The sequence below is a fragment of the Equus quagga genome, chromosome 15 (assembly GCF_021613505.1).
Source record: "Equus quagga isolate Etosha38 chromosome 15, UCLA_HA_Equagga_1.0, whole genome shotgun sequence".
NCBI classification, from domain to species: Eukaryota; Metazoa; Chordata; class Mammalia; order Perissodactyla; family Equidae; genus Equus; species Equus quagga.
This window is the reverse complement of record NC_060281.1, coordinates 62,922,931-62,944,450: the sequence shown is the minus strand read 5'-3', so window position 1 is coordinate 62,944,450 and position 21,520 is coordinate 62,922,931. Positions and strand designations below refer to the sequence as shown.

Below are 21,520 nucleotides of genomic sequence, written 5' to 3'. Positions count from 1 at the left end.
ATTTCGACTCCTAGCGACTCTGTGGACAGCAGAGCAGAGCCCTGCCTGGTCTTGTGTGCCATCCTCTCACCTTCCGGTGCTTTATCAGGCAAAGCTCTGCTGCTCTTCACAGGGTTTTCATGGCCAATTGTTTCAGAAGTGGATGGAAGTTAGGGAAAGTTTGCTTTGTCAAGCTGAGGAGTCTAAGCCTTATTTTGTATGAAGCAGGGGCTCAGTGAAGATTTACGAACAAAGGCCAGTGAAACATTCAGACTTCTTTTCCAGGATGTTGACTAGGGGATGGGATGGAGTGAGGGAAATGGATATCAGGGAAGCTACTGGGAAGCTCTTACAGGAATCCTGCTCATAAATGATAGAGAGTTTGAACTGGGACACTGGGGAGTGGGACTTTTTTCCAGAAGTGCAAGAGTCATTTCCATAAAGTGTGACATAGCAAGATTGAAAATCAAAGGATGGGAAAAGATCTCCAGCAAACGTGAACCCAAAGAAGGGTGGCATAGCCATAATTTTACCAGGCAAATAGAATTGAAAGCAAGAGAAAAGAAAATGGTTGGAGTAAGGAGGAAAACTACATAAATGAAAAAAAGGAATGATCATCAAGAAGTTATAACAACCATGAACATGTAGGCACCTCATAAAACAGCTTCCAAATATAGAAAACTGTGTCCCAAGTGGAGTGAACAGGAACTGTGTACTGATTAGATGTGAGCAGTGAAGCGGGGTGGAGTTAGGAATTCCTGAAGTCACAGCTTGATAGACTGAAAGGACAGCTGTGCCACCCATGGATGTGAGTGCTCCGGGAGGCAGAGGTGGTGTGGAAAGAGGACTGACCTCAGTTCTGTTGGAGGTGCTCGTGTGATATTCCCCAGTGGGTAGAAATATAAGTTCAGAGCTCAGGAGAGAAGTCTAGGCTGGAGATGAAGATTTCAGCATCATCAGTGAGACATGTAGCCAAGCTATTAGGGTTAAATAAAACCATGCAAGTAAATGCTACTGCAGCATGACTAGGAGACTAGGAGATGAACAGAATCTTTGGAGGGTAGAAGCGTCTGACTTTTATAATGATCCCATCAGTCATGACATGTCATGTTCTGAGGTGGATGCATCTTGCTTATTATTCCTAAGGCCACACCTTGGTGGGTTCTAGTTAGTCTCAACTCTTCTGAGGACAGTCCCTGGGGCTCCCCGCGGGGGCACCCCAGGCCGCAGAGGAGTTGAAGAGGAGGAGCTCTTGGGCAGACGTTCTGCAGTTCCTTGCCCATCAGCGCTTCCAAAGAAGCCTCTTGTGTATGGCTGTGTTAGGCGCTGAGGACGCTGGAAGAGGCAGAGTGACATAGGAGCAAATCTGGAAAGCTTTTATAGGGAATGCAGTTTTGCTAAGGAGTTTAAAAGGGAAGAGTAGCTTAGTTTCGGGGAGACAACCAAAGAGAGTGTCCACAGAGGGCAATGTGTTTCTGGTTCCAGATCAGTGCAGCACAGCATGTGGCTGCAGACCAGCAGGAGTGCTGGGCATCGTGGCGGTGGTGGTCGTGGTGGCTGAGGATGTCTAGTTCAAGGGGGTTGGATAGGTTGCAGACTCCTTGGGTAAAGGGCCTTCAAGTGTGCAACCAGAAGTCTGAATGAGAAGTAAAGGGTGGGTGGGTGGTTAAGACCCAAAGTAGAGTTAAACAGTTGTATGGGCACTGTAGTTGTTTTTAGCCATAAAGAAAATAATGATTTAAATGTAGCCTGGTTAACTGAAGCTGGTTTAAGCAAATTTGCCATTTTCAGGTGCTCCTAATAATTCCTCGCCTGGTATGTGCTGCAGCTGGCCCTTGTGCCTGCCACACCTGCAAGGGAAGTGACCCAGCCTGACTTCACAAGCCTGAGAGTGAAGTGGTGGCAGCTAGTGAGTGCCATCGCCTCGGGGCAGGCTGAGTGGGCAGGTCGTGGCCATGCTGCCTTTGGGAGTGCTTGCCTCCATGCAGTCTGACTCCTGGGGTGTTTGGAGGCCTTTGTTGGGGGGTTGGGGTGCAGAGGTTGGTGTCAGACCTGGGTTTGAGTTGAGAAATTGTTTCTCTCCTTTCCAGTTATCACCACAACTAGTACAGATGTTAAGTTTCAACATTCGTAACTGAGCAGGGGCATCTTCAGCTAGCTCATGACCTCTTTTCTAATGGGAAAACGGAGGAAATGCATGGTGAAAGTTCGGGCTGGTCAAGCCCTAGCTGCTTACAGCACTGGGTGAGGGAGAGGAAGTCGATGAGTCTGCAATCTGAGGGACAGCCTCCTTCTTGAGGGCCAACCGGGACACTCTTATTGCTTCTAGATTTTTTCCCAACTGTAGGGAGATAGTGGATCCATAGGCCCCTTTGGTGAGAGCCACAGCCAGCTGCCAGAGAACGGAGAGGACGTGTGGGAAAGCTGCCATCCGGCCGTCCCTTTATCATTGACTGGCTGCCTAGGGACAGCTTCCCTCATGTGTGTGATCGTGGGGCAAACAGAACTGAGCCCAGAGCTTGGCCTGAACCTTCTGGTCTTGGAAGCTCTTCCTACACAGAGCACTTTCGAGATCACTACAGAATGACTGGCCTTTGGAATAGGTGGGCCTCGCAATGTTAGATCTGGTCCAGCTTAAATTTACCTACTTAATGAAATACCTTGTCAAAGGGACCAGCCCCACAACATCCAAGTAGAAGGCACTTCCAAGTCTACCCTAAATGACTGTTCATTTAAACTGCAGTATAGAACACCCTGACTCTATGCCCTAAAGAAAGAAAGAAATCTCCTAACTAACAAAGTAAGAATAATGTTTCCAAGTGGTTTTTTTTAATTTACTGTTCCTTTAAATGGAGCCTTCCTGCCTTTTCTGATGGAAACTTCTCTTGTTGCTACTCCTGCATTTGCGATGGTTAGACGGTTTCAACCAGTCATCACAGGGTCCTGCTGACCTCGGTGAGGGACCTCCGGCCTCCTTGGTGACCAGTGCTCTCTCTCCTTGTGAGTCCCTGTACAGGCTCTAACGAAGGTGGCCTGGGGCTTCCTTCTATGCCCAGTGCAAGAGGATGCAGTTGTCAAAATGAAAACAGCCCATCAGCTTGCTCTCCGTGGCAGCGTGAGGGAGGATTGATGGAGAGCTGTCCCTGCGAAGGAAGACCCTGGAACCCTGACCTCCAGTCCTTAGAGCAGAGCAAGGGAAATGCCCCCCTTGTCATGTTTGGGAAATGGGACACCCCACACCTGCTATGTGTGAATGTACCATGAAACACACGAAGTCAGTGCCATCTCTAATAATCCATGTGTACCTGCCTGGTAGACGGACACCCTTCCTTGTATTGGGGAGAAAGGGAGAGTGACTATTCTCTGCTTTGCTTCTCTCCACCTCCGAGCCAATGGTGCTTTCTCACTGCTCTGAGCTCCGTGGCCCTTCATGTGCGGCCCACGCACTGGCCTCACCACATCCAGCCTTCGCATGTCGTAAGCCTGAGCCCTCTCCACGGGGGACTGGCCAGCTCTCCAGGACAGGGCCTCTTCTGGGCCAGTGTTTGCTTCATTTACAAAAGAAACCATTTCTAGAGCCTGATCCCACATGGGGGAGGCAAGGTTAGGCCACAGGATCGTGAACGCTGTTAAGAATGAGCTTCTTAAGTGCTGTGGATTGTGTCCACGCCTGAAGACAAATGGTAATCCACAAAATCGATAACTCCTCCTGCAGTAGTTTTATCATCTATCATAAGTGGGGGAGTCTGAGAACTCATTTGCTTAGTAATCTGCAAAAGAGGCCGCCAATAATGTTCTAACCAATGCTGTGTTCCTCCCTGAGGAGACAGCTATGGTTAAGAAGGGAGACAGTCACCCTCTTGCCAAGAAGGTGTGGGCAGCTCAGGAAGGCGTGCTTGTGCTGGCGGGTGGACGCGCTGAGGAGTGAGTGTGGCTCTCTGCATGTTCTCAAGAGGCTCTGCTTCAGCATTCTGCAAGCTGGTCTGTTGACGCCATATTTTCTGGTGACTGAGGACTGCCGTCGGGGTAGACGACGAATCTGCCTTCCACCATTTATTGAGCACCTGCCAACTGCCCTGTGCTTCACATATGGCATCTAATTTCCTTATTTTAAAAAGTCCTGCATTAGAGGGAAATTCCTGTCCCTCTCTCTTGCAGAGTAAGGAAAAGAACTGAACACAACTACTGATTAAGAATGTTGCAATTCTAAGAAAGTGGTGTCCTGTATTAGATGTCATTTAAATGTAGAAGAAAAATGTGGTATGCAAGATGAGCTCCAAGTCATCAAAATGACTTCGTGAAATGTCACTGTCTAGACAAAGGGTCGGTACACTTGTTCTCTCACGGGCCAGATAGTAAATACTTTGGGCTTTGTGACCCTTGAGGTTTCTGTGGCAGTATCCTGCTCTCCCCTGTCGCATGAAAGGAGCTGTGGATGATACATAGGTGAATGGACGTGGCTGTGTTCCAATAAACAGGCCTCAATGTGCCATCTCTGGTTTTCACAGCCAGGTGGCAGGGAACATTAACTGGGACGGACCTCAGTAACTGGGACTGCATCTTCCAGGAGCCTGTGCTGGATCTGAAGCTTGGGGCCATTTAGTCCCCAGTTTAATGCAATCCTGAACATTTCTGAGCATTTTGCCTGCCTTCACCTCCGTTACGATTTTCCATTGTTAGTGAGACTGACACAACATCCTGCTGAGACCATTTAGAGTGTGTAGGTCACCAAAGATGAAGGCCTAGCCTTTCAGACTGCTCGTACCTGGCCTGCCTATGCTGGACCATGACTTTGGAGCCAACTGCAGGTGCCTCTGTCCAGCCCGGGGACAGTGCTCTCAGTGCCTATTGGATTGGTGGCCATATGTGTAAAATCCTGGAAGTGGATCTCCCTTCCCGTGCATTCCTTCCTTCCCTTAGGAGCCATTTCTTGATGGTCTTGGAAGAGAGAGGTACTGGGATACTGAAAGGAAGGTACCTAAGACAAGACCTGGGCATAGACAGAATTTGGGGTCTAATGGGAGAGACTGGCCGTTTATGAGCTATGATAGCCTTTGTGCTTGGGCCCTGGCACCTGCATGCCAGCCTTGTTGTGTGTGTGGAGCACTTAGAACAATGCTGGAGTCAGCCTGAGGAGAAGGAGATGAGGTCAGGGAAGGCTCTGTCCAGAGGGCCAGTGGGTTCCATCGCGGAGCTTTCTCCGAGCAAGTGCCCCTGGGAGGAGTCCTGAGGAGAAGGCTATTCCAGAGAGAAGTACTTGCAGGACCCCTGGGGAGGGGTGGGCAGGACAGTCCAGGGTGTCTGGGGAGAATCGCAAGCAGTGCAGGGTACCTGGGGTTTGGCGAGCTGGGGAAGGTGACATTAGGCCGTAAGTTGTGGACTTTGAAGTGAAGGGCAGATAAGAAGGAGCCACTAAACATTTTTCAGCAGTTGAGATACGTGATCAGATAAAAGTTTATCTTTGTATCTTTTACAAGTGGTATCTCTTGCATGCTTCTGAAGCATCTGCTGATTTCTAAGCATGAGTGTTAATTCATGATAATTTTCTGATGTGGTTGTTTAGCATTAACATTCATTAAGTAATACTGTAGAATTAGTTGGTTTGCAGAGACTCCTGAAACTGGCCCTGTTTTTGTGAGTCACGTTGGGCACATCAGCAAGTCCTCAGAAGAACCGAAATCACAGAAGAGGGCTTTTGGTGGCAGGCTGGAGCCGGCGTGTGTCTCCCTCTCTGCCTTCCCATAACCTGCCCGCGTTGGCTCAAGGAAATCCGATGTGCTGACTATGCCCGCTTTAGCCTTTCATTGAAATAGCTTGAGCAAAAATAAGCATTGGGTCCTCATCTGTTGATCTGACAAGTCAAATGTATGTCATTTTTTGACTAACCTGAAAGAAGCCACCAGGTGTTGGAGGTTTCTCATTTGCATTTTTTCTCACAAAATCAAACCAAGGGCTAAATCTTGTCTCTCCACTCTGACCTTCCCACCCCTCCCCACCCCATCGAGCACCACAGAGTTCTTGGAAGTTGTTATTTGTAGTCATGTTTCCTAAATTTAGCTGTTGCAGGAAGAATCAGTGGCAAGTGGAAACCTGAAGAAAATGCCTCTTCCCTGAGAACTTAGCCTTAAACCGTGGCTTACGGAGCACAACTAAAGGGTTGTCCTTGTCTTCTGTGGTGATTTTCCACAGTAATTTCTTTGAGATTTTTGTCATGGTACAAACCATCAAAAAGAGAGATGGCCGAGAATCTCAACCCCCGGACCCCTGTCCGTTTTGTTTTTTATGCTGACTTCCGGTTCTTAGTCCACAGATGTACATAACGTTTTCCAAATGTAATCTTTCCATGGATGTAATTTTGTATTCTACTTTGTCCCTTTAAAATGTTATTGGCTGTGTGAAAATTCTTAAATTGAGGAGACTTAATAATCAAAATGCATGTGCCCGTACTGGATTTGGCTTCCACATACATAAACTACGTGGAAATCTTCATGTGCTTTCTCTGGAGTGAGACACTCTGCGAAGAAGGGAGAGTCAACTAGCATTGCGTCCGAAAGCAATTTCCAGTCAGTGATGGCTGTCTCTTGGGTCTGTGACCTTCAAGAGTTCCGCCAGACTAATTTTTTCACAGTTTACTTTCCTTTAGGTTTATATAAAAGGGCAGAAGTAGTGAAATTCATAGAGACAGAAAGTAGAATGGGGGTTACCAGGGGCTGGGGGGGGGATGGGGAGTGGATGTTTAATGGGGACATGGTTTCCATTTGGAGGATCAAAACGTTCTGGAGATGGATGGGTGGTGATGTGGATGTGAATATACTTAATGCCACTGAACCTCTATACTTAAAAATGGTTAAAATGGTCAATTTTATGTTATGTATATTTTACCACAATTAAAAAAAAAGTGCAGAGACTGGTTGTCTCAAGTGGGAGAGACTTCGGGTTTTTTTAGTAGTATGTAAGCTTAGTCTTGCTTCTGATCAGGTGTGGAACAGTCTGAATTTATTTTTTTTTAATTTTGTGTTTATTTTTTGACTCAGATTTTTGGAGAATATGGTGAAATTAGCTCTTAATAGGGTCCCCAGCTTGTTTTGCTCCACGTGTTAATGGGTGTTAGATGATCACTGTTAATAGAGAGTTCTGTGTGTGGGAACCGCCAAGTCTGAGCCGTGACGCCACTCTGATACCTCGCAAACATGCTTTTGTCAAATTAAAAGTATCGTCTTTAGGAGAACCCGTCCTGTGTACACCCTTGTTGGTACTGGTCCTGGGTGGAATAAGATGAAAAATCAAGGTTTCTAATCGCGTCGTTTTTATCAGCAGCTAAAATAACTTTTCCATCGCCTGCTAATTTTGGCCCCTTAGTGAACTGCTGCTCCTTCTGTTTATGCTTCCTCTTAGGTTTTGAATAGGTCCTTGCAGAGAATATAGTGATATTCTCTAACTGGTTTTTGTTAGCTTTCCTAGGCGTAAGAGAAAGATTCTGAAGTGCTCAATCTTTTGAAAAGTAGAACGTCAATTGGTTATTCTTCTAGAAGACTCTTACTTAACGATGTTTCAGAAAGAAAAGAGCAGTGAATTTTAGAAATTGTACTTGAAACAAGCGAGAGTTTGATCTCTTTACTAGTCCTGAAATCAGAATCTTGAGTCTGCTTTTCAAGCACTTGCCTACGTATCGTTTTAAGTGTAATCTTTGGTTTCAGGCTAAAAGAAAGGCAGCAACTTTACTTTTGGTGGTTACTATGCTTGTTGAAACAGAAAACTGAAAAATATTAGAACTTTTGAGAATATGGACTTAGAAAGCTTTAACCTTTTGTTCAAGAAGAGCCTCTGGAATACTTTCTAAACTTTCTTTCGGCCAAGTGATGTCTATTGTTTCTTTTAAAACCTGACACGAAAACTTTATCCAGCAGGCTTTCCCTAGCAGCTCCCACCTCTTACGTCTTTCCTGTACTTTCCTAATATTTTCCCATATTATGTCACACTATTCATGTGTCGCTTGGTATTATGAAAATTCAGGGTGTATGTGGTCAGCGTATGAATGAGGCTTTTCTTAACTCTTTGCCCTTTTCTCCCTTCGGTCCCCATCTTTTATCAGTATTGGTGCATTCTCAGGGCATGTTAGGCCATTCAGAATGCCACGTCATCCAAAGAAATTGGCTGCTCTTTCTCTGTCCCTCGCAGAAATCACCACAGTCTCAGCGCACAGACTGAATCCCTTGCCCTGAGCAGAGCTCGTCATGACCTTCAGTGCATTCCTGGGCGAGCTCTCTAAACCGAAGATTTGTGACTTGACGTTTCTTGACTCCATAAGAGTTTAATGTTTATTGGCTTTCCACCAATCACTTTTTTGAAACGTCATGAAAAGTACTGAATTTTCATTTATTTAGTAAGAATTTTATTTCAAAGAAGATAGCCAATTTTAGTCTAATGGATTTTTAATATTAGAGGTGGTGCAAAGGAGTAAACACACATGGCAGATGCTATACAAATGGAAACATTGCTGCTATTTCATTACTTGTGAATTTTCAGATTGCTCTAGGATTTTGTTCTAGAATAAGATGTTCTTATTCTTTTTTCCTTTAAGTTTGCTATACTTTGCATAATTTAGCTAAACACATCTTGTCTCTGTCCCTGTGAACTTCAGCACTAGAGAATGGCCCTTGTTTAGGTCCAGTTAAGTAGAAAATCTACTCCACATCACACTAAAGCATTTGCAGAAGCCACTCGTTTAACACTAAGATAATTCTGAGCCCCCAGCCCTCCTGCAGCGCAGAGTCCTCCATGCTGCCGCGCTCCTGCTGCTTTCTGAATTAGTAATTAACTGCCATGAGTCGTACACATGTGCAGGCATCTGAAGCCCTTCTCTGGGAGCTCGAGTTCTGCAGTCTGTGGCCTCCAAGAGACTGTTCGTGCTTCGTTAATGACTAAGCCAAGATAAATAGCTGTTCTTGGGTGGCGAGCAGCTGAACCTTTTTGACAGTTTTGACTCCTTTCTGTGCTGTATTTGCATACTTTGTTCCCTTCTTATTGTAGATCACGGTGAGCTGCTTCTTAGCCGAGTCCCGTTGGAGGGGACGGGCGGGAGACTGGTATCTGGAGCATGTGTGCAGCGGGCCCCTCACACAGCACGGCTGAAAGTCAGCTCTCTTGTCTCTGAGGTCACCCGGATAAGGTGTGGGCACTGTACCAGATTTTTCTTCCCTGGCACCATTCTTAGAGTGTGGTTGTCATCGTAGTTGGTTTTCACCGTCTTCTTGTCGTTCTCAGACTGCAGTGAGTGCCACTGTGTGCTGGGCGTCCTTAAAGGTTATTGTAGTTGTCATTCTGTCTTTGAGAGTGCATGCTCTTATCTTATGCTTTATGTTTTCTCTGACCTGCCTTAAGGGTAGGGCATCCCCAAACTTGTGGCTGGGAGCTGCTTTGTTCCTCCTCAGGAGCTTCACTGATGGGAAGCTGTAGCTGCCTCATGCCCAGCCCAGCTAGAGAGGGGCCCGGCATGGCCGAAAGTTCGTCCTCTGTGGGCACGAGGGAAGGAAACCCTTTGCCATCTTCCCACAGTTGGCTCCTGCCTGGTGGGGCCACCTCCTTTCCTCTTGTGCATCAGGTAGCACGGAAGAGAACTCGGCCCCATCCAGGGAATGCCAAAAGGCAGCACAGTCTTTCCACCCACATGGCTGTGGGCATTTATGGCAAATGCTCTTGATAGGTTAAGGGTTAGTTAGCCTCTGCTTCTGGTCATTCTCTTCTTTCCTTCATTTTTTTTTTCCCCTCCCAACATATGGGCTGGGTTGATTTTAGATTCTGCTAGAATTCCATGGCTGTCAGTCAGCATGTGTGACAGGCAGGCATTTTCCTCCTGTTAGAGGGGGTCCCCCTCGATGTCCTTGTTGATTGAAGTTGCCCAGATGGGCAGTCACAGTGGAAGGGAAGGTGGGAACCTGGGGATCCTCCCATCCCTCTGGGAGTCCTGGTCTGAAAGAGGTTGGAGGAAGTGTGTGGGAGGGAAGAATTTCACAAGCTTCGGGGCCTGATCCATGGCCAGATCTCGCTTAAGAGTAAGAGGAAAAAAAATAAATGAGTCATTTCAATGGCAGATGTATGAAATGAGCAGTGTATGTGTCTACACCAACAAGCTTGTTTGGCCTTGATGGAGGGAAGGAGTGAAATGACTTTTTTTACAGTATCATTTGCTTTTCCATTTTCTATCCTTTTAAATCTCTACTCTAGACCTCTCTGGCTTTAGAGGTGCTTTAGAGCTTCAACCACTGGTTTGTTATTTCCAGCAGAGCACAGCGCCCAGAGTCCAGGAAAAATGAGAACAGAGAAAGAGGAAGCAGTTGGGATGATGAAGTGAAGCTTGAATGCAGGAGAACCTCCTGCTTCACTTTCTTCTTCTAGCAGCTGATCCTTAAATTTTGTCCCGGGCATGTTAAAGCCTGTTTGGTCTCATGTGAAGTGTTCCCATCTGGATTAGCAGCGGTAAAACTCATCTTCTTCAAGACCCAAAGGAGCCTTTGTTGGAAGATGTAATGATTCACTCAAAGCTGAAAAAATATATACAGGAATTAAGCAGGAACACATGTTTTTTTCTGACCTCTCATAGTGGTAGGAGACAGTAAGAGGAGCTCAACCACTTGGCTCTCAGCTTCAGACAACGGGCTCCACCCTGGGCCCGTCTCAGCAGTAAGGGGTTTGAGAAGAGATGCTGGAGAGCTTATGGTCCCCTTAGAACAGCCAGAGAAACAGGCTCTCAGCTGGAGTTCCAGGAGCAACACCCAGACCACGTCACACAACTGCCCAGTGAGATCTGCTGCCACGTCTGCCCCCAGCACCGCCTGCACCTGCCACACAGGTGCTCTTCGCCTGTCTGACTCTTCCCATGTCCTGTTTACAGATCCGCCTCGAGTAGATGTGTCAGATGGTGAAACCAGGTCCTGATCCACACCCTAATAGCAAAGGAGGTTGAGAAACGCAGTTTCCATGGATTCTGTATTGGAAAAGTGGGATTCTCAATGTGGGAAAGTATCAGATGTGGTGGTGTGGCAGGGTTCGGGGCAGCCACAAATTCCAGTGTTGCTCACAAGACTCCCTTGGCAGAAACGGCACAGAGATCCCTAATGATATGAGTTAACAGTAAAATTGTAATGATCAACTGCAAAAGATTTTCAAAGAATTCTGGGAGACAAATTATTTTGTGATGTATCTGCTGAGGGACTTGTGGTTGTCGTACTGCGATTCTGCATATTTTTCCATCATTTACTCTTGTAGCTGGGTTATTTTTCTAGCTTCTGATGTGTTCCCCCACTTACTATCCATGATGCAGCAGCAGCAAGATCCTAAGAGATTAGGCTATCAAGAGAGGAGGGCTTAGGGGCCAGCCTGGTGGTGCAGCGGTTAAGTGCGCACGTTCCGCTTCTCGGCGGCCTGGGGTTCGCCGGTTTGGATCCCGGGTGCGGACATGGCACCGCTTGGCAAGCCATGCTGTGGTAGGCATCCCACATATGAAGTGGATGAGGATGGGCATGGATGTTAGCTCAGGGCCAGGCTTCCTCAGCAAAAAGAGGAGGATGGGCAGCAGTTAGCTCAGGGCTAATCTTCCTCCAAAAAAAAAAGAGAGGAGGGCTTAGAAAGGGTCCATGGAGGTCTTCAGGAAACCATATTCTTTTGCAAAGGTCCCTGACATTTCTGGATTCTGTATTTTTACTTGGCATTGAAGACCTTTTGAACTGTACTCTAAATCCTGCTCAGGAAGAAACAACCAGATTTTGTTTCATTAAAACTCAGATTTAGCATGATTTTCTGTAGCATGAATTTACTTAAACATTTTTTATAGATTTTTATAGAGACCTATGTCAAGTTCATTTTTTTTTCAAATCTAACCATTCTTTTTTAAAAAATGTATTAGTTTGGTACACAAACTTTTACTTTTCTGAAAAGCAAGCGAAATAAATTGTTTTTCCAATGTGTAAAGCTTCTCCCAGTGCATCAGTGAACGGTGACTCTCCTCATGCTGAAATTGGACGAGGAAACTGTAGCTAGCATTATAGTTTTTAGTCATCGTGTTAAGGTTTTTACTAACAGTGCTTCCTTTTTGGCCATTTAGGACCCTAAATGAAATAGATGAAAAATGTGGAATATGTGAACAGCTCTCTGAGATGATAGTTCTGGAATTTGTTGACGCTTACTGGAAAATACTCAATTATTTCACTTTTTTGATGAACACTGTCTAACCTACAAACTGTTTGCAAACTAGAGTGTGAATATTTGTGTGCATGGTCGTGGAAAATACCAGGAACCTTAATTAAAGAGTTTTTCCCCAGTTCCTTGGCAACAAAAGATGAGTGAAAAACTTCTCCTTTTTATTTTTTATTTTTTGACCTGAGTAAATAGTTCCTTTAAATATTTTACTCCACTGAGTATCATCTTTTTATTTTGTTTTATTTTTTATCATTCTACAGGGGGTTAAATACCTGTGCATTCCAGCAGCGGATTCACCATCTCAAAACCTGTAAGTGTTTTTTTCCCTGTGTTATTTGGAGATATTAAAAATGAATAAAGGACTATAAAGTCAAATAAGTTAAGGACTGTGCAGTCTTTGGAGCCTATGGGACCCCTGCTCCCATGCACCGCTGCCACCCCGCGGGGAGCCGTGAGGCCACAGCCGGCTGTGCTGCCACGTGGGCAGTGCCAGAGCTGGAGGTGCGCTTCTTGTGCAACGCCCACTGACGGGAGTCTACTCAAAGAGTCTAATTTGTAAAAGGACCCTCAAAGCAAAGCTTTAGCATGTTCATCCTTTCTCTAGAAGCAAATGCTTAAAGGAGCTGTTGGGTTTTGTCTGAAGTAGCACTGTCAAATAGAAATAGATATGAGCCGCAAATGCAAGCCACACAATGTAATTTTAAGTTTTCTAGGAGCCACGTTAAAAAAAGTAAAAAAAAAAAACAAAAGAAAAAACAGGTGACAAAAGTTTTAGTAATATGCTTTGTTTAACCCAATATATGCAGAATACTATCATTTCAACATATGCTCAACACACAAAAAAATTGAGATATTCTACATCTGTTTTTTTCATACTAAGTCTTCAAAATCTGGTATGAGTTTTTACGCTTGCAGCACATCTCAGCTTGGACCAGCTTCGCTTCAAGCGCTCAACAGCTCCCAGTGGCGGCAGCCTCCACATGGCACAGTGCAGTTCTCCAGCTTGTCTGAGCTGAGTGAACAGGTCTTTCCAGTTTGGGAAAGTCCAGTCCTTGTTTCTTCACAGCTGAATACATCTTTGATGCCATATTCACTCTGTTTGCCCCTATAGAGAGGAATTCATAACTGCTCCTCTGGCCAAATGCCGGCAGTTGTGTGGGGACTCTCAGGGCTGGGCTTTGCCAGAGTGGGGCTCTGCAGACGCTTGGCAGTGACGGCTTTAACATTCACACCCTTCCGTGTTCAGAAGTGCCCCAGAAAGACCATGACTTGGATGAAAGTTGTACTGAAGCTTGGAATTGGACCTCGCAGGCTGACAGGCTGGGGCAGAAGAAGTTCTAGCCATTCAGTGCATCCAGTGGACCCCAGCCTCTGCTTCTCAGGCTGGCCTTGTGTTGGGCATTGGAGGTCAGACACAACAACCCTCCTAGAATTACATGTGACTGCATTTCATCAGGGAAGTTATAAGCTTTGATGGTGTTTGCAAATCTGGGAGTGAAGATTCATCCTTCGTGATTCTCAAGCTCTATGGCCTACAAATCCTACAAATCAGAGGTACAGACCTCACAGTGTTATGTTTGCTACCCCAAGTGTCCAGCCTCTCCAAAAACTGGTGAATCCCGGAATATCAGCCAGCCTTAGTTTTTCACTGTTGGAGAGCAGAGAAATCACAGGTTATGCAATGATTTTGTGAGATCTGCCTGTTTGAAAAAAAAAAATGGGGCTGGAGTCAGATGGATTTATGTGGGGCAGAGTAGGAGTAGAGCAGGGGCCGGGGGTATAGACTTAGACCAGGACAAGGAGGGGTGGGTTGGGAGGGGCAAATAATTCTGCTGAGGCCTGTGCTTCCATACTAGCTCTCCATATCTCACAGAAATAGTCATTTTTTCTGATTGAGGATGGTGGAGGAGAGATTTTACTGGGATCTCTAGGCAAACCAGTAGCCTGGGTCGGGAAGGAGGAGGAGAAGCGCTAGAGAACTTCCTTGGTTACTAGTCGTGTCAAGAAACAGAAGTGGTTGGAAGGGCATGTGTGTACGGAAGGAAGTGAGCCACTGCCTTTCTCTGAAGACCATAGCAATCTTCTGCCTGTGTTTTGGTGGCTATTTTTAGAATGGTTGCTTTGCTCTTATCTCAAACTGAGATTCTTACATACTGTTGAGCTTGTCAATATCTGCCTGGCAATATGACTCTTTGGAAGAATCAGATTGCAACACATCCTGGGCATTTGTTGTCAGGGCACATGGCCACCTACACTTGAGCTGGCTCCAGGACTTTGCAGCTTTGATGGAGCCAAGCACTGTGCTTGATGTCCAGGGCAATGACTCTGACTTACCAAGTGAAGATTGAGTGTTGAGCAGTCCTACACTGTATAGACAAGAAAGCGGTGAACCTAGACATTCGATGTCTTAAATTTAAAACCAGTTCCATCCACCTTGGACAAGTCATTTTAACCCATCTGAACTTTAGTTGTCTCATCTGAAAAATGCCTGCCTTCAGGATTTTTGGAGATGAGTTCATGTATGTGGAAGTGTTCTCTGTGAACTCAAGGACTTTTGAAAGTAAAAGAATATTTTTACTCTACTCAAAGTATATTAACATATCTTGAGTTAGAGAAAAGATAATGGAAATAAGTTTTGGTGCTCGGGAGGCCCACTTCAGTTACTTGGAAGATGTGCTCACATGACAGAGAATGCAGCAGCTGCTGCTCTGAGTTCCTGTCTCATGGGTCAGTTCGAATCTTCTGGCAAAACCAGCCCAAACACAGTCACCTTGGGGCCAGAGGACTAGCCCCTTAGATTTGAATTAGTTCTCTCCTGTCCCAAGTACGTACCGAGATGTGTGGTTTGGCTTTTAACACTTTCCTTGTATCTGGATGAAAGTAGGGGGTGGGTACCGTGTTTCAACAGGTAGGTTAATACTGTATCCATGTTTGGGGCAAATGACAGAAAGAACTTGCAGAGAAAGACAGAAAGAAGCTTGCTGCTATTTTGAGTGAAGATCTACGACAGTGCGACCTCTCTTTCAGTTGGGAAAGGAAGTCAAGACCATAACTCATCAAAAGGCAGAAAAGTCATGTTCTTAGGCCCTGGTGCGATTCTTTGGGGAAACTTATTTTTAATCCATCAGTCATAGCAAAGTTTATGCATAAGTGAGGGTTTGGGCCCATAAATGTCCATTATTCTATCAGTATTTCTTGCTCTGCTGACATTCTGTGGGATCTAGGTGTAGTATTTATGGTGAGAGAGGGCCTACGAAATAGCTTGAGTTTCTCTTCACCTGTTACGGATGTTGCACTGGAAAGCATAACGTGCCTTTTGAGGTGAGCGTGCTTTCATGATAGAATCAGACTGCGGACGTTGGCAGGCAGAACCCTTGACTCTGTTTACATGACCTACCTCACTCCAGGTAGCCTGTAGTTAGTACTCACCAACATTAGGAGCGTGTGAAGGCTGGCACCAAACCTTCACTTTCTGTATCGTCAACCAATGTAGATGGTCGAGAGACAAACATTCTTAGTGCTCTGGTTAACAAAGCAAGAGAAATCACGTCCGTCACTTGGAAAATGTGCTCTAGGTAACCCGACAATTAAAACTAGTAGTTCTTTAGTGCAGCCACTTTTAATTCCTGATGCTTGAGAGTTCCTGTTTATAATGACAAATTCTAGTAAACTGTATCACTTATTGTTTTAAACTGGTTACAGATTTTTAAAATTATTTCCAACTCTGGATATAATTTAAGGTTTTATACCCTAAATCTTTCCCCACAAATCCGTATGCCGACAGGAATTCTTCATGCTAATTGTGCTTGGTGAGAGGTTTGTGGCCTTTTGAGACTACCTGCTTTCACTTGGCATTCAGTTGCCCAGAAAGGCCAGTGTTCTGTCTTGGCCTTAATGCTCACAAACTCTCCTTCTGACCTTCCAGGAATTTAAAATGCAGAAACCTGGGTGAGATAACATTAGCACATTAAAATTTTAGCTCAGTTCCCCCAACCACCTTGCCTTGCAAAGTCAGGAAATGTGAAAGTTCAAGTTCTCAGAGTCATAATAACCCCACAGACACGGGCTGGTACGTTTTGCATGATTTCTCACAATGAGAGGCATCCTAGGGTTTGTGTCAAATGCACGCACTGAGTGTTCCCCACATCCCGATGTGGGGCAGGTTAGTGAATGAGGGCTTTTGGAAATACTTGGTTTTCCTTTCTCTCTGTGCTTTCTTAGGCAAGTCATTTCTCTCATCTGTAAAATACCTATCATTTTTATAGTATTAGGTGAGATAAGTAAAGCTGTTTTTTATGAACACTAAGCATTTCCACAAGTAAGATTATACTTTGTGTCTGCACTCTATAAGGAATATTAATGTATCCCGAGAGTGAATGGTTGGATGCATAGTAGCTTATTTTATTCAGGCAGTTTAATATTTATTAAATTGGTGTTTTGTATTTAGACATCGTTAGGGGGATAATTGTCTCTCTTCATCTTCTCCTTCTGCCGAGTCCTGGGGAGTCTGGTCTGTGCTGTGCGGTTGGCGACATCGCATCGGCACAGGACGGCCTGTGTGGCCTTCAGTGGTTTGAGAATCGAGCGGGCTCTAAATTTCTTGAGGTTTTTGTGGGCAGAAGAGGCATTAGCAATACAGAGAGTGTTAAATACAGTGTTTCATACTGATATTAAAATATCAGTAAAACTTCCTTGCCTTTAATCTACCTTCCTATCTTTTTGGGTATGTTTTCTTTAGTTTAGTTGGTGTCTTCTGTACTTCTACATTTTTCTTTATTTTCATTATTAAAAAGCAGTTTTGAAAGATCAGAGGTAAATGGGCCCTTGGAGTGCTACAATCCTGCTTCCAGACAGAGATGCACACTCATGTGTATACACATACACACATGCTCACGCATGACTCCTGAGGACTCTGCAGCCCACAGAAGTGAGAAATCTGCAGAAAACGTATATTATTTTCATAAGACTTTGCTTATTCAACTTAAAGAACTATTTTTCAGTCTTAGACTCTGTCCTCCTTGTTTTTTTAGTGTTGAACTATTCTTTGTGAAATGATATTGTGGTAGATGGTAGAGAGGTTTTTTTCCTTAGTTCATTTTTTAAATGACCTCATCTGGCAAAATGAAAAGTACAGTAAATATATTCCCCCAATTTTTTAAAAATGTTGTCAGGGCAAAAAATACACCAGTTGGGGAATTGCTCGCATACCTGTCAGGTCTGTGTTGAATGCTGCGCGCATGTGCCGTGCGGATGAAGACTCTCCGCGGCTCTCTTCAGGGGATGCGAGAGTTCCGCAGGCAGTGTGGCCGGAGGGGCCCACTCAGGGCCTGGGGGCCTGCACCGAGTTTGCCCCAGGAGGACCAACTCTCTGGTCCATGTCCACCTCCCAGGGACTGGGCTCAGACAGAAGACTTCACTCATTTGCCTTTTTTTTAAGCATTGCTTTCTGAGGAAAAAAATTCTAAGGGTACTTGCCTTTCCTGTGTTTTTCTGTTTTGCTTTCATATATATACACAGACATGCACACATATACACACATATTCATACTCTGTTGGGGGAAGGAGAAGCATCCTGGATCTCGTGGCTTTTGCTGTCAGTACAACCTGGTCTGGTCCTGCTGGCTTTGGGGTAAGCCCAGCTGCCCTTCCAGGTACTTGGCCAGACCCCTGGGCTCCTGTTCAGACAAGCAGAGTTCTCAGCAGGACAGGACTGCCTCAGATCCCACAGTGGGGATCACAACCTCCAAATCTTGCAGGCTTGGAGTAAGGAGGAATTGTTCAGCCTCAACAAATGAGCATTGTGTGATGTGGTTTTGCTCCATCTGTCCACCATGGTTTTTGTGAACCCTCTGAAGGTCAGGAAAACCTGGCTGGTCCTGGCTCTTAGCCTCTGGATGAGGGGTGAGGGGTTGGGTGCACTGATCAGTGAGGAGAGCCAGCACAGAGTGAGGAGGAGGAAGGGGACGATGGCAGCGCTGGCTGTTTGTGGAGGACACCTCTCATCGGAAGCGCCCTTCTCTACCCCTCGGGGTGTTCTCTCTGGATGTCGGCAGCAGCAGGCACTATGGGGTGAGTTTGTGACACGCCTGTAGGTCGTGCTTCCCTGTGGATGAGCCCAGCAGGCTTTCCTCGAACAGACCTTACTCCACGTCTTGATATGGAAGTAAAGGTACAAAGTGAAGAGAAACAAAACGAAGAGGAATAGGGAAGCTGCTGTGTTCATTGAAACAGCTTGTGGTGGATGGGGCTCCAGATTTGCTTCTGCTTCCCGTTGGAGAGTTGAGCAATGCGAGGACTGGAGCCGCGGGTATTTCCCACTGTGGAGGAGGGAGTTCAGTGACCAGGGCTTGGGCTTATGTCATTAGCTTCCCTGGAAATAACCCCCACTGCCTGCAGCGCACCCAGGCAGCAGTGCCGAGCCTGCCTCCTGCCGTTCTTGGAAAAGGCTCTTCTAGGAACGTCTGCCTGGCCTGGCCTTGCGCCAGTTGCGTTCATGTGTCAAGCTTCGTGGTGGGGCTCTGCGCCACCCCTTCGTGGGCGTCGTTACGCTCCTAGGTCGGGGCCATCAGCAGCACCCTCACGGATGCTGCCACCCCAACCCAGTGGTGAACAGGGGCTGTCCGTGGGTTTATCCTGGGTTTAACACTTGGTGCAGACAACTGAGCGAGGGAAAGCTGGCCGGTTGGGGTGGGGAGGGGCGCCTCCTCAGGACTTCCCTGGCTCCTCACCTCCTTCACACTCGCTCTGGGCTCGCGGGTCTGGGTGTTGCCCTCCTGACCACACCCCCATGCCCACTCTCTTGTTTAGAGATGTGGCAAGGCTGACTCCACAATATAAGACTTGGGTTTCATCGTACGTGTGGTTTAGGACATGCAGGAATAAAAGCCAGATATACAGAGTTGTTCCCACTCTCAGGTTTCAGTAAAGGGATTCACTTGTCATTCACATGTGGAGATCTTGGTGAGCTCCACAGCACTGACCACATACCCAAGACACCAAGCCCTGTCCGCCTGGAGGGGACTGCTGGCCCTCACGTCACTGGTGCCGCCGCAGTGTACTCAGAAGCCATCTGTGGTTTGCTCACTGACTCAGGCGGTTGTCATTCGTTTCTAGATTCGCTTTTCCTTTTCTGGTTGCTGTCTTCTTCCCTGCCTGTCTTGTCTCAGATGCAGCTCTCGCCGACCAGAAGGAGACCCACAAAGGACAGGCAAGAGCATGGGCTGCAGGTGCGGACAGGGCCCCAGTGTGGGAGGCCTGGTGGACAAAGGCGTGTGCCGTCCAGCTGCACCCCTCAGCTGCTGGCCTACAGTCAGGGGTGAGCCCTGGGTTTTGGGGGGCCTGGCCTGGCCTGGAGCCTACAGCGAACTTACCGACCCACTCTGGCCTGTCTGCCATCTGCAATGGCCTGCGGAGGAGGACACCCCACACTGCATAAACCGTGAAGCAGACCGTAGATGGCAGCCTGTAACCGCTCCTAGGCCAGGCCAGTTGGCTCACTGTCTTTCAAACTGTTGAATTAGTTGCTGATGTCAGGTAGGTTGTGTTTGGCTATAAGTAACAGGATATCTGGTTAACAGTGTTTTAAGTTATAAAGACATTTATTTACTTCACTCTGTGACCGTGAAGCCTGGAGGCGGGGCTGCCGGGCCTGGGCAGCCCACAGTGCCCCTCGCTGCCGTTCTTTCACCCTGGGCCATTGCCTGCTGGTGGGCAGCTGACGCAGCTTGGTGTGGCGCTCACTGCAAGTCCCTGGCACAAAGACTGGGGCGGAGATAGACAGCTTTCTCTTCTTTTCTTTTCTTTTTTGCCGAGAAAGATGAGCCCTGAACTAAGACCTGTGCCCGTCTTCCTTTGTGTTGCATGTGCGACTCCTGCACTGCGTGGCTAGTGAGTAGAGTAGGCCTGTGCCCAGGATCCGAACTCGCGAACCTGGGCCGCTGACGCGGAGTGCCCGGAACTGTAACCACTCAGCCTCGGGGCCGGGCCTGATAGCTTTCTTTTCATCAGGAAGTGAAGACATTTCTAGATGCCCCCAGCCCACTGCCTCCCCTGTGTTCTTTGGGGCTGGAGCTGGAGGGAAGATGGCATATCCTGAGGGTCTGGGCACTTTGCTGTCCCACACACAGTCAGAACTGGAGGTCTGCCATGGTTCCGGAATCAGAAGCTTCGCTGCAAACTCCAGATTGTGGGTTTCTCTCAAGCCGGGAGCTCTGATGGCACAGAGCCTTCCCTCCTGCCTGCAGCGCCTTGCCCTGGGGCTGGGCTTCTCCCGGTCACATCCCCCAAGTGCCCACACCCCTCCATCCCAGTGCAGTCTGCTCACTGCCCGGCCCCCCCAGGGCTTTCTGCTTCACAGCCCTGCCATGAGGACTCTTTCAGGACTAACACTCAGATTTCAGGTCACAGCAGGAGTCTTGTCTTACCTGCTTATGCCAAGCCAGTGTTTGGGAGTAGAGTTGAATGCCCCGAGTCACTTTATAAGTCTGCATGGGGAGCATCTGTCCCTAGGAGAATTAGCGGTGGCTCCAGTCGCAATGTTCTGGTAGGTAGAGATTTCAGCTGAGAGTCTGGAGTCCTTGGGTTTAGGACTCTGCACGCGTGCTGACATCATGCCTTGTGTTTGGCTACAGTGGTGTGCGTGCGTGTGCACTGACACTTTCCTTGTCGCCCGCCTGCCCTCATGCAGCTGGGCACTTACCCCTCGGCGGCTGAGTTTCTTCTGCAGTCAATACCTGGCTGAGTTTGCTTTCCCACACCTGCATTTCCCATTCTTATTAAACTCATTTGCCCTGTCTGCCCTCATGAGAAAGTAGACCTAGTTTGTGCAGTGGGGCCTACATCTTATTCATCTCTGAATCTGTTGCAGCTTACCAGAGTCCCCAGTAGATTGTCAATACTCAATCAGTATTTAAGGGAAGTGAATTTAGTCGGTGGGTAACTTAGATAGTTTGCTGCTTTATAAACCATTCAAAGGTAGAAGACATCGAAAAGCACACATGTACTCTGTGGGTCCTCTCAGAGTACTTGCACTTAACCCGCCAGCCAGTCTAGAACCCGATGGATGCCGATGTCCACGTGCTACATGGGCAGGTTCTGGGAGGAGGGGCAGCCAGAAGGAGGGCGGGCCATGGTCCTGTCGCCTTAGAGGACTTTGGGGTTTGTAGAGCAGCCTGGCGTGCATTACCTCACCCCACCCTGTAAGATATTATTCCCTTTATAAGTGAGGTTAGGGGAAGATAAGTGCCTTTCCCAAGGGCACACAGCCAGTTGGTGGCCAAGCAGGGGTCGGAGCTGCCATTTCCATTTCCCCACAGCTCCTCAGTGACATGCAGACTGGACCTACGGAA

General features: G+C 47.0%; 1 protein-coding gene across 11 annotated transcripts in view; it reads left to right on the top strand.

Annotated features, from left to right (window-relative positions):
• DUSP22 (dual specificity phosphatase 22) overlaps nt 1-21,520 on the top strand; it is a 66,557-nt gene that overhangs the window by 30,044 nt on the left and 14,993 nt on the right. For 7 of the 11 annotated variants that reach the window (XR_006885313.1, XM_046639815.1, XM_046639818.1 and 4 more), the window contains exons 4-5: nt 12,435-12,484; nt 19,340-19,399. Coding sequence is in view for 10 of the 11 variants with exons in the window: in XM_046639815.1 (XP_046495771.1) it covers nt 12,435-12,484; nt 19,340-19,399 (110 nt within the window). In the remaining variant the exon portion in view is untranslated. The remainder of the gene's footprint in view (nt 1-12,434; nt 12,485-19,339; nt 19,400-21,520) is intronic. The other 4 variants (XM_046639820.1, XM_046639816.1, XM_046639825.1 and 1 more) reach the window with 1 other exon arrangement.